The sequence below is a fragment of the Melanostigma gelatinosum genome, assembly GCF_949748355.1.
Source record: "Melanostigma gelatinosum genome assembly, chromosome: 22".
Classification (NCBI taxonomy): Eukaryota; Metazoa; Chordata; class Actinopteri; order Perciformes; family Zoarcidae; genus Melanostigma; species Melanostigma gelatinosum.
In genome coordinates this window covers 17,231,396-17,247,104 of record NC_136655.1, presented here as the reverse complement: position 1 = coordinate 17,247,104, position 15,709 = coordinate 17,231,396, and the positions used below count along the sequence as shown (strand labels likewise).

The 15,709-nt window shown below is 45.3% G+C and overlaps 1 protein-coding gene across 2 annotated transcripts in view; it reads left to right on the top strand.

Moving 5' to 3' along the window:
* Window positions 1-3,929: 3,929 nt before the first annotated feature.
* Window positions 3,930-15,709, top strand: part of cog5 (component of oligomeric golgi complex 5) — a 72,571-nt gene continuing 60,791 nt past the window's right edge. For both annotated transcript variants that reach the window (XM_079294400.1, XM_079294401.1), the window contains exons 1-6: window positions 3,930-3,992; window positions 4,465-4,604; window positions 6,126-6,183; window positions 6,550-6,604; window positions 6,993-7,062; window positions 8,268-8,388. In XM_079294400.1, the coding sequence (XP_079150526.1) occupies window positions 3,947-3,992; window positions 4,465-4,604; window positions 6,126-6,183; window positions 6,550-6,604; window positions 6,993-7,062; window positions 8,268-8,388 (490 nt within the window). In that variant the 5' untranslated portion in view covers window positions 3,930-3,946. The remainder of the gene's footprint in view (window positions 3,993-4,464; window positions 4,605-6,125; window positions 6,184-6,549; window positions 6,605-6,992; window positions 7,063-8,267; window positions 8,389-15,709) is intronic.

Below are 15,709 nucleotides of genomic sequence, written 5' to 3'. Positions count from 1 at the left end.
GAGACCACTGAGACCACTGAGTCCACTGAGTCCACTGAGTCCACTGAGACCACTGAGTCCACTGAGTCCACTGAGTCCACTGAGTCCACTGAGTCCACTGAGACCACTGAGACCACTGAGACCACTGAGACCACTGAGTCCACTGAGTCCACTGAGACCACTGAGACCACTGAGTCCACTGAGACCACTGAGTCCACTGAGTCCACACCGTCCACTGAGACCGCTGAGACCACTGAGACCACTGAGTCCACACCGTCCACTGAGACCACTGAGTCCACTGAGACCGCTGAGTCCACACCGTCCACTGAGACCACTGAGTCCACTGAGACCACTGAGTCCACTGAGTCCACTGAGACCACTGAGTCCACTGAGACCACGCCGTCCACTGAGACCACTGAGTCCACTGAGACCACTGAGACCACTGAGACCACTGAGTCCACTGAGACCACTGAGACCACACCGTCCACTGAGACCACTGAGTCCACTGAGACCACTGAGACCACACCGTCCACTGAGACCACTGAGACCACTGAGACCACTGAGTCCACTGAGTCCACTGAGACCACTGAGTCCACTGAGACCACTGAGTCCACTGAGACCACTGAGTCCACTGAGACCGCTGAGTCCACTGAGTCTGCTGAGACCACTGAGTCCACTGAGACCACTGAGACCACTGAGTCCACTGAGTCCACTGAGACCACTGAGTCCACTGAGACCACTGAGTCCACTGAGGACCGCTGAGACCACTGAGACCGCTGAGACCACTGAGACCACTGAGACCACTGAGTCCACTGAGTCCACTGAGTCCACTGAGACCACTGAGACCACACCGTCCACTGAGACCACTGAGTCCACTGAGTCCACTGAGACCACTGAGACCACTGAGTCCACTGAGTCCACTGAGACCACTGAGTCCACTGAGTCCACTGAGTCCACTGAGACCGCTGAGTCCACTGAGACCGCTGAGACCACTGAGTCCACTGAGACCACTGAGTCCACTGAGTCCACTGAGACCACTGAGACCACTGAGACCACTGAGTCCGCTGAGACCGCTGAGACCACTGAGACCACTGAGACCACTGAGTCCACTGAGACCACTGAGACCACTGAGCGGTGTTTCTGTTACCTCACAAGGGATCTTTGGCCGAGAACAGACACCCCTCTTGCAGAAAGCACATTAAACAGATAATGGCAAAGTTTAATTTTGGCGAGTGGCATTAAAGCCTGGGTTGGTAATGTTGAGAAACTAGTGAGGGTACGCTTGATCTCCAACCAAAACACCCTGAGAAATGTTGCCAACCCTGTTCCTAAGAAAAGAGCGAGCAGCACTATCTCCACAACCTGCTGAAAGTAACGAGAAAGTCTCTTGTTGGCAACAATGACAGCTCGTCCCTTCATCATGCACATAAACAACAAACGTGCCAATTGTTCGTACTCACAGCTGTCGAGCTAGCAGTTAGTGGAAGACTGATGCAGAACGAGCACATGGGCAGTGTGTGGGCAGGCAGGCCGTCATCACGTCATCACGTCAATCTGAATGAGACGGATTCATACAGTCCTGCGACAGACGCAGATTCTTTTTTCTTTTTTTGTCAGAACATTTGATTGATTGATTGCTGTTTGGCCTCAATGACGATCTCGACTAATGTAGCTCAAATGTTTTTGAAGGAGATTGCCAACCCTAGCTTTAATGCTAACTAGCTGCAGCTGATGAAATGTTGCCAGCAGCAACATTTGTCATTCAAATCGACAAAAGCAATCCTCAGTGCCAACTGAACTTGAATCCTGTGATCATCTTAAAATCTATTGTTTTCTGTTGTTCTGCACTCACTGCCACCTGATGACACGAGTCAGCTCCGTTCACCAAAGACACACAGTTGAAAGCTCAAGAAGTCAGTAAGTGGACCCTTGAGTTTGGATTGTTGTGTTGGAGAGATGAGGAGGTTTGACACAAGTTAGACTTCATTCCCACTCCCTGCTCGAGTACATCAGTGAGAGCAGGAGAACAAAATGCTGAATCTGTAAAGATCTGGGATTATATGATGAAATGTGAGAGCCATGACGGCTGCCTTTTCTTTCGACTGCTGTGTTCTTCTGACCTCCATCTACAGAAGCCTTCTGCGAGTACAATGAGCTCGTTGATCTGCTCCTGTGTGAAGAGCTGAACGTGTGACTTCATGCGTACCATTACCTGAAGACTGCTCTTTGGTTTCTTGCTGTGGTTTTGTTAACAGTGATGTGGATTATGAATGAATATTGTTGTGGAATGACAATGAAGTGACTGGTGCAATGACCGACTTGCACCAAGAAAATAAAGTATATGTTTTATTAAGTGGTGTTTGGAGTTATTGCTATTAATATTACAGATGTTTATGTATAACAACCTGTGGTTAACCCGTACAACCCACTATTTAGACTCACAGAGATGTTTACATGTATATCTGCTGAACTATTATTGCAGACAACTCAAAAACAACTCAAACTTTGCAGTCCAGACGTTCATGGACGTAACGAAGAAAAATCCGACGCCACAAGTATGTATCTGACCATTCAGACAACAGAACAGTATCCAGTTGGGGACCCACAGATTATCTATCTATTGATACATATTTTGGGTTTGTGAAGTCGACTGTGTTCCCACTAAAGGGCTTGTTCCATCCCGTCGTGCCCTACAGGTCTAACGGTAAACTCATGTTCCTGCAGTGCAGCAAGTGTGCACGAGTGAATACACGGACAGTGACCGTGATGGACAGATTTGGGTCTCGCGTCAAAAGGCAGTTGAAAAGATGTATCCTAGTGTGGCTTTCTCCAACAAGACAGACACATTGTTATGGGATTATGTTAAAACATTTCTTAAATGTAGCCAGAAGCTTCCAGCTCCCCAAGGAGAGCAGCTCAAATACATGACTGTGAAAAGAGCGTCATCTTTACAAAGTCTGTCAACAAGGCAGTCAGGACTCCTAAACGCTGTGTGAGGCAGGTTTACATGAGGAGCAGCATGTCCTCTTGATCGCTGATCACTGAACCAGACAGATTTACATAGCTGATGTTCAGCCATCATTACGATGTGCGGCAGTTCTGTTTTATCTCAGATGAAGTGGCAATGGTGCAACAGCTTAATGGGGACGACAGAGGGTCCCTCGGAGAAGATGTCTTCATAGAGGCCAAGACCACTGCCCATGTCAGACTGATGCTTTATGATTTGTGGGGTAAATTGCAGGAACATGTGTTGTAATGTTTCACTAAGTGTTGTCTTTACATCAGGGGCTGGGGATTGGGTGCCGCCCATCCAATCGTATCTCGGTGATTTGACAGATGAGATAAATGATGGTGACGTGTGTGAGGCCCCCCCAGGAAATTACAGCACCGTTTGTATTGGGGGCCTGAAAGTATTGTTATGCCTATCACACGAGACTTGGTACAACACTGATGTAAAAGCAGTAATACGAGCAATATTATCACTGCCTGGCAAAAGCATTGTGATGAAGGAAACAAAGGGCGTCACCTCCATGAAATGAAGCAAAGAGTGTGAAGAAAACTAAAACAATCATATCAAGACTGAGGCACACAGGGTTAAATGAAACAATGCAGTTCATGGGGAACCGTCCATCGGGTCTGTTTGAATGTGGCATAGAAGAAAAAAGCGTGAAACATGTTAAGCTAAAGAATATATTAAAGTATTGTGGGGTGGGAGTCTTGAGTCTTATATTGAATATATAATATATGAATATATTGAGCAAAGTTAGTCAAGTGAAAACTAAAGCCTTGTTTGTATGAAGAGCATTCTCCTGGTGCTGAGGGAACGGGAACCTCTGGCTCACACTCCTCCGCAGCAGGTGGCGGTACTGCGCCTTGAACGGTAGTTGCAGCGTGCCAATAAAGAAAACCAAGAAGAAGAAGACTCGCTCCGTCTCTCAGTTTGAACGTCACATGCGGAAGTATCAACATGGAGAACGTCAGAGGAGCTTCCACGAATCCACTTTTGAAAGACGGTAAAGCGGCTGTGTGAGTGGCAGCGGGGCTGTGTGGTACCGAGTGTGTTCATCGATAGTTCTGAAACGTGTTATCAACAGCTTTGACACATTTCCACATTCGCCCGCAGCTAGCTAGCTCTACAAAAGCCCTTTCCCGAGCTAACCTAAGCAGCCATCACGTATCTTCACTTTATAGTGACGTGGTTGTTCAGATAAGCACATTCGCAAAAACGTGTTTTCGGCACTTGACTCCAGTTTGTTCAGCTCATTGGTACCGACGGCTGCACGGCAAACAACCTAGAGACTAAGAAGTAACGAGCACGCGAGCCAGAGAGACGGCAGCCAGTGGTGTGGTCTACACTGCACAGAGGCTGAAGAGAGACGGGATTTAGTTCAGCATCAGTTTAATACACACTCAGAAGTGACATCTGGGGATAGTACGCCCTGCTGTGAGTATGAACGGTTACACGACGTGCTGCTGTGTTTACAGGGTGCTACACGGATTTCCTGGCAGATGGCTTCGATGTGAAGACGTACACCGCTGAGGCTATTCACCATGCTGTCATTGCTGAGCAACTGGCCAAGCTGGCACAGGGCATCAGTCAGCTGGACAAGGAGCTGCACAGCCAGGTACAGACCCAATACACCACAGCACACTGCCAAGGTCTCAACCTGCCCCACACGGTGACATGAGGATTCACTACTCACAGCTTCCTCTACAGATAACCATCTATACGTACAAATGTGTGTGCTGCAAATAACCTGACCTTGGAAATTTTACAGTAAATACAGTACAGTCAGACTTGACACAGTCTGCTTCAAATAGCTAATGCAGCATTCACACAACCAGCCACACAGCAGCAGGCTGCAGGTCCTCTAGATGTGGGACAGACAATCGTATGTGTTCGTTTCACCCATTGCACTTTGCCTTCTAACGACATAACCAGGTCAATAAGCAGCACTTTGACTATTGTAGGTTAAACTAATAAATAGCATAATGACAGAGCCAGGGTCGGGCCTAATGTTCAGAGAGAAACCTAACAAATGTGCAGATTATAAAGTCACCAATGAATGAGAAGAAATGTGCAAAACCAGGGTAATGCCAGCCATTTGAATGTGTTGCTCCCAAAGTAGTGTTCTTACCGTATTATGTTATTACCTTATAATGGTAATGAGGATCTCTGAGCGAGGTGAAGGTCCTGACGGATACATATATATTTCTTTCTGTGTACTTTATGAACATAAATAAATACTAAAGGAAAATAGACACCATCATCATTTCTAATCTAGTCTTTGACGACAAGAAGGCGCATTTCTTTATTTCAGCACAACACTATGAAAACAGCCGTTACTCAGAACACGCTGAGCTCAGCAGTATTCTTGCTCGATGTCTGCACGACCAAAGTGACGTAACGCCATCAGACACGGCCCTGCACAGGGGTTCTGTGTGGCAGATGTTGTGAAGTTGCGTATGGGCTGAGAAAATGAAGAAGTGTGAGGAGAACATCAGTTAGCTGCAAGGAGAGACATAAATGATCCAAACAGGTCCTCGTCACGATACTGCGCTGCCGGCTTTAAACACTCACACTGAAGGGACCCAACACAGAAGAGACACAGACCCCAGAGTATATGGAATCATGTGTTAAAGGTTTGCTGGTGAGGGGGACATCTGGAATACCCCGCTGAAGCTGCTTTTTCCTGTTTTCATCTGTTTTATTTATGAGTCTTTTAAAGCCTTTATTAGTGATGGGGGGGGGATCACTAGCAGCAAAGGGCCGAGGCTCTTAAATCTCAGAGAATATCCAAGTTTTTTTCTCATTAATTTACAACTGTAATCTAAATAAATTCAGATTTTCAGTGGCCCTGATTGTTGCTCCTGAGTAGAGTAGTGTTTGACAGCTCTCTTCAATGCCACCAACTATGTGAACCACTAAGTTTTAGTCATTTTTATCCATTTAAATGCAAATTATTTACACTTCAATCACTGCTGGTTATATCCTTCAGCCTGTCAAATGTATTTAGACTGATTATGTACTTTGTATTTGGTTTATCCTATTTAATCTCACAGTGGAAGCTCTGAACCACTTTCCACAGGGAACAAAGTGGTTCACATAACAGTCATCCATCTAAGTTTCTCCTGCTTCTTTCCAGGTTGTGGCCAGACATGAAGACTTGCTGTCTCAGGCGACGGGGATAGAGTCCCTCGAAGGTAAAGACACATTTATGTATGCCACTGTTATGACTTTATAAACACACCACGGGCTCTAGAATATCCTTCTCTTCCTGACTGTCATTGGTTTCAGTTTTATGTCAGTCTGCCTGACAGTACTTGTGTAATAATTCAGATTTTTCAACAGTATTGTCGAGTAGTGATTATTGTAAAATTGGATATTTGCATTGTATGTTCAAACTGACCTGCTGTGACCTGTTTTTCAAACTCTGCCTTGTTCCATTACTGCAGTTCATGGGTTTTACCACAAGGGGGCGGGCATTATCTTTCAGATTAAGTCTAAGAAAGTACTGGTAGCTCTTAAAGTCACTTGTAGTGTCAGGAACATGTTGTTGTTGTTTTCAGGGGTCCTTCAGATGATGCAGACACGGATCACTGCTCTGCAGGCAGCTGTTGACAGGTACGTCTGTTCTCCTTTGCTGCTTCTATTAGTTGGGCCGTGAAGTTACATGATTGTTTATTTAATTTGAAAACTTGGTTTAAAAAAAAAAGAAGATAATTCTCAATATCATCAAATATTTAATGTTTGCTACATAAGGAACCATAAATGTTAAGGTTGACACGAACGCCCTTCATTAGAGTTTAGCACTCAACAGCTCCTCCCATCTGTCTTAAGATGCACGACGTTACCTTGTTCCATCTTAGCTCTGCAAGTATTCACCCCCTCTGTGTTTGTCCTATTGTTGCTGTACAACCTGGCATTTAAATAGGTTATTATTGTGTAAATGGTCTTTATGTTGCTGTTCTGTGCACCTCTGGTTCTCAATGACGCCCTGCTCCTCTCTCAGGATTAGGACGAAGATCGTTGACCCATACAACAAGATTGTGTCCAGAATCACCCAGCTGGCCCGACTGCAGGTACGCACCTCATGATGAGGATTCTACTCTTCACTTTCTGTGTCTGTGTGTGAATCCGTCAGCTTTTCTTTTGAGATGGCGTGGCAGTTTTACTGAAGAACATTATTTTACAAGTGATTCCAAGCTTTCCCAAACCCACAAAGCAGCGGAGGAGAGAGCTTTGTTATGTGCCTCCTCCTGAGCTGCACCCACTGGGTGCTCAACCAGGTGGGTGCAGCTCAGGAGGAGCCCTGGGTGGCTGAGGGACATCATGATCGAATGTCGATGACACAGCGGCTGTAACACATCTTCTGTGTGTGTGGGACTGTCTCGTGTCTTGCCTGAGCCTTCAGTATGAGTTACAGTGCATCTGGAAAGTATTCACAGCGCTTCACTTTTCCCACATGTTGTGTTACAGCCCTATTCCAAAATGGATTCAATTCATTATTTTCCTCACAGCTCTACATACAATACCCCATGATGACAAAGTGAGAAGAGTTTGTTTAAAACGTTTGCAAATCTATTGAAAATAAAGGACGAAACGATAACGCGTCTGTTTCAGCACTTTGCTCTCGCTCTCTCTCTCGCTCTTTCTTATATATATTTAAATATATCCATGTATGTTGCTCACAGCATCACAGAGGCCTGACCTCTCACCTCTGTTCCTCCTGCTGACAGTACACTGAGCTCCTCCCCGCACACTGTTCTGTGCTATCCTTTAGAAGCAGGAACAGCTCCATGGTTACCATATGAGTTGCCATAGCAACCATAACGTATGATATTTTCCTTCGCCTGTAAAGCAGATATTACATATTATAATATAATACATATTATGAGTACAGTTGGTGTTCTTTAACAAGTGGCTATGACATCACATGCTGACTGGTAATCCTGTGCTCCTGCTCTCTATATCCTGTTTTATCTATTCTATCTTCAATGTTTTTGAGTTGTATTATGTTTAAAATGCATTTCTATCTTACATACTGTATCAATGGTGAAGATTCTGAAATCATGGCGCTAATGTGATTTCAGGGTTTTGAATGGGTGGTGACCCCTTGTTGTTGGTGGCAGGTTGTATCAGTCTGAGAAGACATAAGCTGCCAGGTGTGAACCGAGCGACGGAAGTGCCACTCCCAGATCAACTTCACGTCTATTTGATGAGGCAATGACATTGTAACTCTTACTTGCGTTGCTCACCGTGCCCCCTACGTCTCTTCTTGCTTCAGATGGCCTGTGACTTGCTGAGAAGGATCATTCGTATCTTGTACCTGAGCAAGAGGCTCCAGGGTCAGCTCCAGGGGGGCAGCAGGGAGATCACCAAGGCCGCTCAGAGCCTCAATGAACTAGGTAAGGACATGCCTGTTATCACATCTGTTATAGAAAACCGCAGATGCACCAATTGCCATTTTCTTGGCCACTTCTGATGTTTTAACAGTCTGACCTGCCGATTCTGATTTCTGCCGTCCTGAAGAGGTCTAAATGTTATTTTGTTATTGTCATTTGCATAAACACAATTCAAATGATAAGGGAATTCATTATTGTACAAATCTTTCAAGTAGTAGTTTTAATGATCTATTGTAGGCTACTTAGAGCTCGTGTTAATAAGTTAAACTAGCTCTAAGTTTGCTCATATCTATTTTATTATTGATATATATTGGCCTAATGCTCATTATTACTGACAGTCAGGGTCTGAGTTAGTGAAGAGGACGGGGCCTAAGTGTAGGGTGGTGCTAGGAGTCTGATGTACATCTTATCATGCAGAAGAAACAGGATGGACAGTACGTCAACTTCCTGTTTCATGGCGAAAAGCCGCTTTTTCGGCACCACGCTAGCAATGTTTCTTGAAAACAATAATGTTTGGTAACTTTTGATCACAAAGGTCTATAGATTGTGCTGACCAGATTTGAAGTCGATGTGAATAAACGTGTTGTCTGAGGTAGTTTAAGTGCAGTGCAATTGTATGAAAGCATCTTTCCCTCGTTGCTGATAGCTGCTGGCCTCTTACATGTCAGTGCTCTGTAATGTTACAAATGGGCTTTAATTAGGCTATTTTATCAATTAATTTACATTTGTTCATTAATTTCATTGATAAGTTTCTCCTTTGTTGTTGCACCATAGGTTCTTTCTGATATTTCCTTTCCTTTGGAAATCAATATACATTTTTGCCTGAACACCTTTCACTCATGTTCTATATTTTAGGTAATCTAAAATTCTTCACGTGAAAGTCATTACCAATTAAAACTAAATAATATATACATTTAGAAATGAATTGAAAATAATACTGATTTGCCTCAAACAAGGTACGGTCTTTGCTTATCTTCTGAAAATGCAGTGTGAGGATGAGTAGCTGCTCAAGTCATCTTTAAAGTCCCACCATGCACACCATCGTACACTAACTGTTCAGTGTACAGACCCATGTGACTACATATTACTGCAAGGTCCGTGCACTGCAGCTTATGAGATCACTTTAAACTATCTAAGAGAAGGAATACAGTCATTCACCTAAAGCAATACAGGTAACACTGAACAGGGATAGTTCACCTCAAAATGAAAGTGCAGGCACTCGGAAAACACGTCTCAAAGCTCTAAGAAGTTTGACAAAAGCGGCAGCCATCGTCTCTAGCAGAGATGATTTGCTGTAAAGCTAAAGCTACACTGTGTGTGCTATCAGCCTGGTGTGGCTAAGGTTAGCGGGGGCCGACTGGGAGTGTTGCGGGTTATACAGCGGGAGTGTTGCTGCTCTGTGATGCGTTAGCCCCGTGAAGCTAACTGTTGGAGGAAACTGTTTCGTGGGGTATTGCTACCTCGGAGTGTTGCCACTCGGTTTGGCTAGCTGTTGAAAGTGTTGCTACTCTCCACAGTCAGCAGCTCAGACTGCTGTTTGGTGACAGACTAGTCTGAGCGATAACTCTAATAACTGAGCAGTCCGCGAACAAAGAGCCCGGTCTATGGACAGTTAATCTAGGTCCCAGAAAGACGGTTAGTTCGAGAGATGAAAGGTTGGAACTTCTGCTCGTAGCGAGAAGAGGCTTTTAAATGACTGGCAGCCCTTTTATAAGGGGAGGGCCTCCACCCTCCTTGACACTGACATGCTTAGTTCCAGCCAATCCTGGCTGGCAGAATGCAACAGGAGCTTCTGAAGGGTCACGCCGAAGCTGTTCCCAATGTGAGACACGAAACGAATGCTATGAAAGAGAACCACGGACACAGTTAGATTGGGGCAATCCTGTCCCACCTTAATAACCTATACTCTGGTACTTAGTTTGCATTAGCCCGACATCACATCACAACCTGCAGTCATAGTGCAACATCATCAGAATCATCGTTCTGGCTACCTGTCACCAGGTATTCACTGGTGCTTTAGCTCCGGTTTGTTTCTTCAATTCTTGAAAAACATATAGAAAAGGTGTCTTTGGCATATTTTGGCATTCCACTCTTTACTGGCCACTCATTTGCTTCTACTGGCAGCCAGCCCAACATGAACCACCATGTGTGAGCTTGTGAGCTGGATGTCGCTGCCTAAGTTTTTACAGGGGGGCTTGTTCAGAGCCAGAGGGGCTCAATCATTTAAAAAAATGAGGGGAAGGCGTGACGGGGAAGGCGTGAGGGGAAGATGTAAGGAGAAGGGCTGATGAGAAGGCGTGAGGGTAAGGGAATTTGGGCTTTATGGCAAAATTTAACATGGGGTTTCGTGGGCCACCGGCACTTCTTAGGCACGGTGACAATGTTCGTTGATTCGGCCTACATCCCATTGATAATTGGGGGAACATTTGGGCCGTTGAGGGAATAATGTGTAGTCAATGGTCAAATCCTATAGAGGGCGCCCTTGACCAATGGATGACCAAAATGGATGGGAATGGGAGGGGCCAGGCCCAAAAGGGCGTTTTATGCCTTTCGGGTGGAAACCATGGAAATGGATGGGGAATGGACCGGTCAAGGTCCAAAGCATGGAAATGGGCGGGGCATGTCTCAAATGGGGCGATTTATGCCTTTCGGGTGGAAACCATGGAAATGGATGGGGAATAGACCGGTTAAGGTCCAAAACATGGAAATGGGCGGGGCATGTCTCAAATGGGCCGATTTATGCCTTTCGGGTGGAAACCATGGAAATGGATGGGGAATGGACCGGTCAAGGTCCAAAACATGGAAATGGGCGGGGCATGTCTCAAATGTGGCATTTTCTGCCTTTCTGGTCCAAAGCCTTGGAAAACATGGAAACGGATCAGGTATCACCATATGATGCCACAAACATGTCGGAATGTTCCTGAAAAAAATAAATAAAAAAATTCCCAAAGGGCTACAGACTTCTCCTTTGGCATGCTGACTCGAGTCATCGGAGGGAGTGTGTGATGCAAAATTCAGGCAGTTTCAACCTTCTTTACCTAAATTCTGGTCAATTTTTACACATTGCACCAATTTCGGCCCCTGATCCTGTTTTTGGGCACCTTAACTTGGACCTACGACCTCTAGATTTGGATAATTTAATCTACACGACCCTCTCTTAATTTACAAAAAGAATGTATTCCTTTATCTTGCTTTAAAGTATTTTTAATGAATTAAAAGACTGTTAATGATGTGTATATGTTGCTGTTTCTGTTGGGTGCAATAAAAACACTTGTAACTGGCTTATCATTCCATAATTGACATATGATGGACACAAGAGGACCCTCTTCAAGGTCCAATTGGATTCAAGTCATTAGCATGCCGCCAACAGGAGATAGCTTTCCAGAGGATCTGCAGATTTGCTGCTCCATGTGCTCATTCAAGTCATCAAGGGGAGTGTCTCGTTCAATTACAACACAGTTCCAACCCTTTTCTGAGAAGTTATGACATTCAATACTTTCCATTCAAATGTAAGGCAAGGCAAGACGAGTTTATTTGTATAGCACATTTCAACAACAAGGTAATTCAAAGTGCTTCACATAAAACCATTAAAAGCATCAAAATATAAGTCCTACGTGTACGGAATTTACCATAGCAGAAAGTGTACCATCGAAGAAAGTGTATGGAATTTCCCCTTGATTTTCATACCACATGGTCATTGGCCAAAGGTCGACTGACCGTTACATTTTCAGGGTCCTAGCCCATTGCTTTCTGTGGGAATTTGGGCCGAGTTCGGTGAGAAATCCATAGTTCACCCATCTCAACCAGTTCACCCAGTTCATAATTTCCCATCAAATTCAACCATGTTGTGATAAGTTATGACTATTTGACGGATGGGCCAGTTGGTCATCACTTTCCATTCATTTTATCCTTCAAAATGCCCCATTCAAATGTAGGCCAACTGCCCCTCTTACCGCGCAGGCATGCTAAGTGCTAGGGAGTCCCATCCAACTTGAATGTGCCTCATTGGGGCCTATCTACAACATATTAAAAAAAGCAGGGCTCTGACATCTTCAGAAGTGAAAGTTGATCTGATCTCATCAAGAGTATGACAGGGTGTATAGCTTAGGGACGTGTACCCCATGCTGAAGTCTGAGTTTGATACAGGCAAAAATCAGTTCTAGATAATCTAGAGGGATTTTTTTCAGGTGATCTTATTGTAGGCCTAGTCCACAATGTGTGTGCACAATCTGGGGGTTCTGGGACCCATATTTGAGAAATTATGGCCAGTCTTGCATCTGCCAAAAAATAAGTGAATAAGGCCCCAATTAAGCCCTTTGTGGCCGTTTTTGGGGACCTTAACTTGCAGCTATGAGGCCCAGATTATAGGTATGTAATGGTGACGAGCCCCTCTTTGAAGGAGAAAAGGATTCAAAACCCTACCCCGTTTTAAAGTATAAAACGGTTTGAGAAAAGACTGGTAAAATCTGGATTTTGACCACCTTTTAATTTTGGTCAATTTTCAAACACTTGTAAATGGCCTTCTTTGATGAAATTCACATATGATGGACAAAACAGGACCCTCTTCAAGGTTCAATTGGATTCAAGTCATTAGCATGCTGCTACCGGAAGTTAGCTTTCCCAAGGGTCTACAAATATCTCGCTTTAGATCCTGCATCACGTTATCACAGGCGACTGATTTATGCAAAAATCAGGCATTTTCAACCTTTCACTACGATTTAATGGCCCGTTTCTCACTTGCCAAAACAGGCCGAAAGATGAGGTCATATGCCTCAATTTTGACCTTTGGGGCTGTGTTTGGGGACCTTAACTTGCAGCTACGACAACTAAATTTGGGGGAATTCATATTCACAAGCCCATCTTTAAAGAGGAAAATGAATCAAATCTCTACTTTGAATTAAAGTGTACATTTTGAGAGAAAAGACTGTTGAAGGCCATGTCATCCTTATGACTCAGAAAGGGACATTTCACCTACACTTGACTGGGATCACGTTTTGTCCAAAAATCCCAACCCGGCCCTTCTGTTCCCAGTCCTCCCAAACAATATCTAGAGTAGGCTCTGGGCTAGGAGGCTGAAAGTTATGAGGGGGCATTCCTGGGAACAGCCAAACAGGTGTGCAAAGTTTCAAGCAAATCGGATGACTTTGATTTTTGAGCAAATTCAATGACATTGCCTCACTTTGCCTGAGATACCAACATTTCACAATTTGAGGGGCTAGCCCCACCAAACTTGCTGTGTATGTTCCTATGATGCCACATACCCTGTGTATCAAGTTTGGTGGCTGTAGCACATTTAGATCAAATTGCACCATGTATGGTAAAGATGCCAATCCCAAACATCTCTCCTAAACAATATCACCAATTGCTTTGGGCTAGGAGGCTGAAACTTATGAGGGGGCCTAGCTGAGAACAGTCCACCAAGTGTGCAAAGTTTCAAGCAAATCGGATGACTTTGAATTTTGAGTTATATTGTCATACTTGCATCTATTTGCCTGATGATTCAAAGAAGAGCACTTCATCCAATCCTTTTCATTTTCATGCCAGTGCACCCATAGGTTGAGAGGATATTACAGTCCAAATTGCAGCTTCCTAGCCCAAAGGGTTGTGGAGAAATTCCAGGTCAAATGTGATTTGAACTCTCATTTCATGTCACCCAACACCATACTGCCCGAATGGCAACTTTTGTCCCAGAAACATTGTCCCGGTACAATTTAACGCTGATCCAAGATATCTACGTTTGAGGGCGAGATGTTGAATGGTTGAGGAGATATGGCAGTTTAAGATGTCAATCCTGAATTCCTCGGAGGTGGCCATCAAATGGCCCTTTTCGTCCAATTCGGCCCCCCAAATGGCCCGATTCGTCCGATTCGGCCCCCCAAAATGGCCCATAGCGTCCCCTGTGACATGGGACGTATTCTGCCGTTTCGGGGACATGTTCCCGTAATGGCTCTTTGTAGGCCGAACTGCCAGACCCGAATGGCAGTTCTGTTCCCGAACGGGTTTTGGACTGGCGCTCTCTGGTGGTCGAAAAACAAGGCGTGAGGGGAAGGCGTGAGGGGAAGGCGTGAGGGGAAGGCGTGAGGAGAAGGCGTGAGGGGAAGGCGTGAGGGGAAGGCGTGAGGAGAAGGCGTGAGGGGAAGGCGTGAGGGGAAGGCGTGAGGGGAAGGCGTGAGGGGAAGGCGTGAGGAGAAGGCGTGAGGAGAAGACGTGAGGGGAAGGCGTGAGGGGAAGGCGTGAGGAGAAGGCGTGAGGAGAAGGGCTGAGGGGAAGGCGTGAGGGGAAGGCGTGAGGGGAAGGGCTGAGGGGAAGGCGTGAGGGGAAGGCGTGAGGGGAAGGCGTGAGGGGAAGGCGTGAGGGGAAGGCGTGAGGAGAAGACGTGAGGGGAAGGCGTGAGGAGAAGGCGTGAGGAGAAGGGCTGAGGGGAAGGCGTGAGGGGAAGGCGTGAGGAGAAGGCGTGAGGAGAAGGCGTGAGGGGAAGGCGTGAGGGGAAGGCGTGAGGAGAAGGGCTGAGGAGAAGGTGTGAGAGGGAAGGCGTGAGGGTAAGGAGAAGTGTGAGGCAGGAGTTGCTCAGTGACTGATTAGAGGTTAATATTCTTTCTTTTCAGCAGAGGTTCAGCACTCATTTAATACGGTAATGGCGTGTTGAGCTATTTTCAACCCATGAAATGCAGATTTTTGTAAATTTAGTGACACATGTCAATATTAACACCAGCATTGATGTGTTATATCAAGCCACAGTTACATAATTTAGCGTTTAACATTTGCTGCAGGTTCAGAGGACTGTGACCTGGTGTCAGCAGACCAAAAGTCATATTGATGCATCTAATGTCACGGCCACCAGTTATCTCTGTGTACGACCCTCAGTTATCACAAGGCATTCAGAGTGTTTTCAGCAGCCGATGACCACTTCTCATATCTCTCTCTCACACACACACACACACACACACACACACACACACACACACACACACACACACACACACAGTGGCTCCCACTAATTCCAGTGGCTGCAAAGTCCTTTTAAATGGGGTCAGTGTCCTCACCAACAACCTCTTAAAGGTGACTCAGTGTCTGCTTCTTGTCTCTGCTGTGCCGGTCAGCTGTTGACCAACAATTCCAACAATTCCTCAAGTGTGTTTTGCTGCTCTGTGCTTGGTTCTGCTTCACACTGTGGGGTCCTGGAATCACTTGAGTGGGGCTTTAAGAAGGTCGTCTGCAGAGTAGTTTGATCTTCTTTCCCCAGAGGTTACCACAATTGGAAATTCTTTAATAAAATGCATGATATAGACTTTTTACCTGATATACACAAAATTATGTCCACACG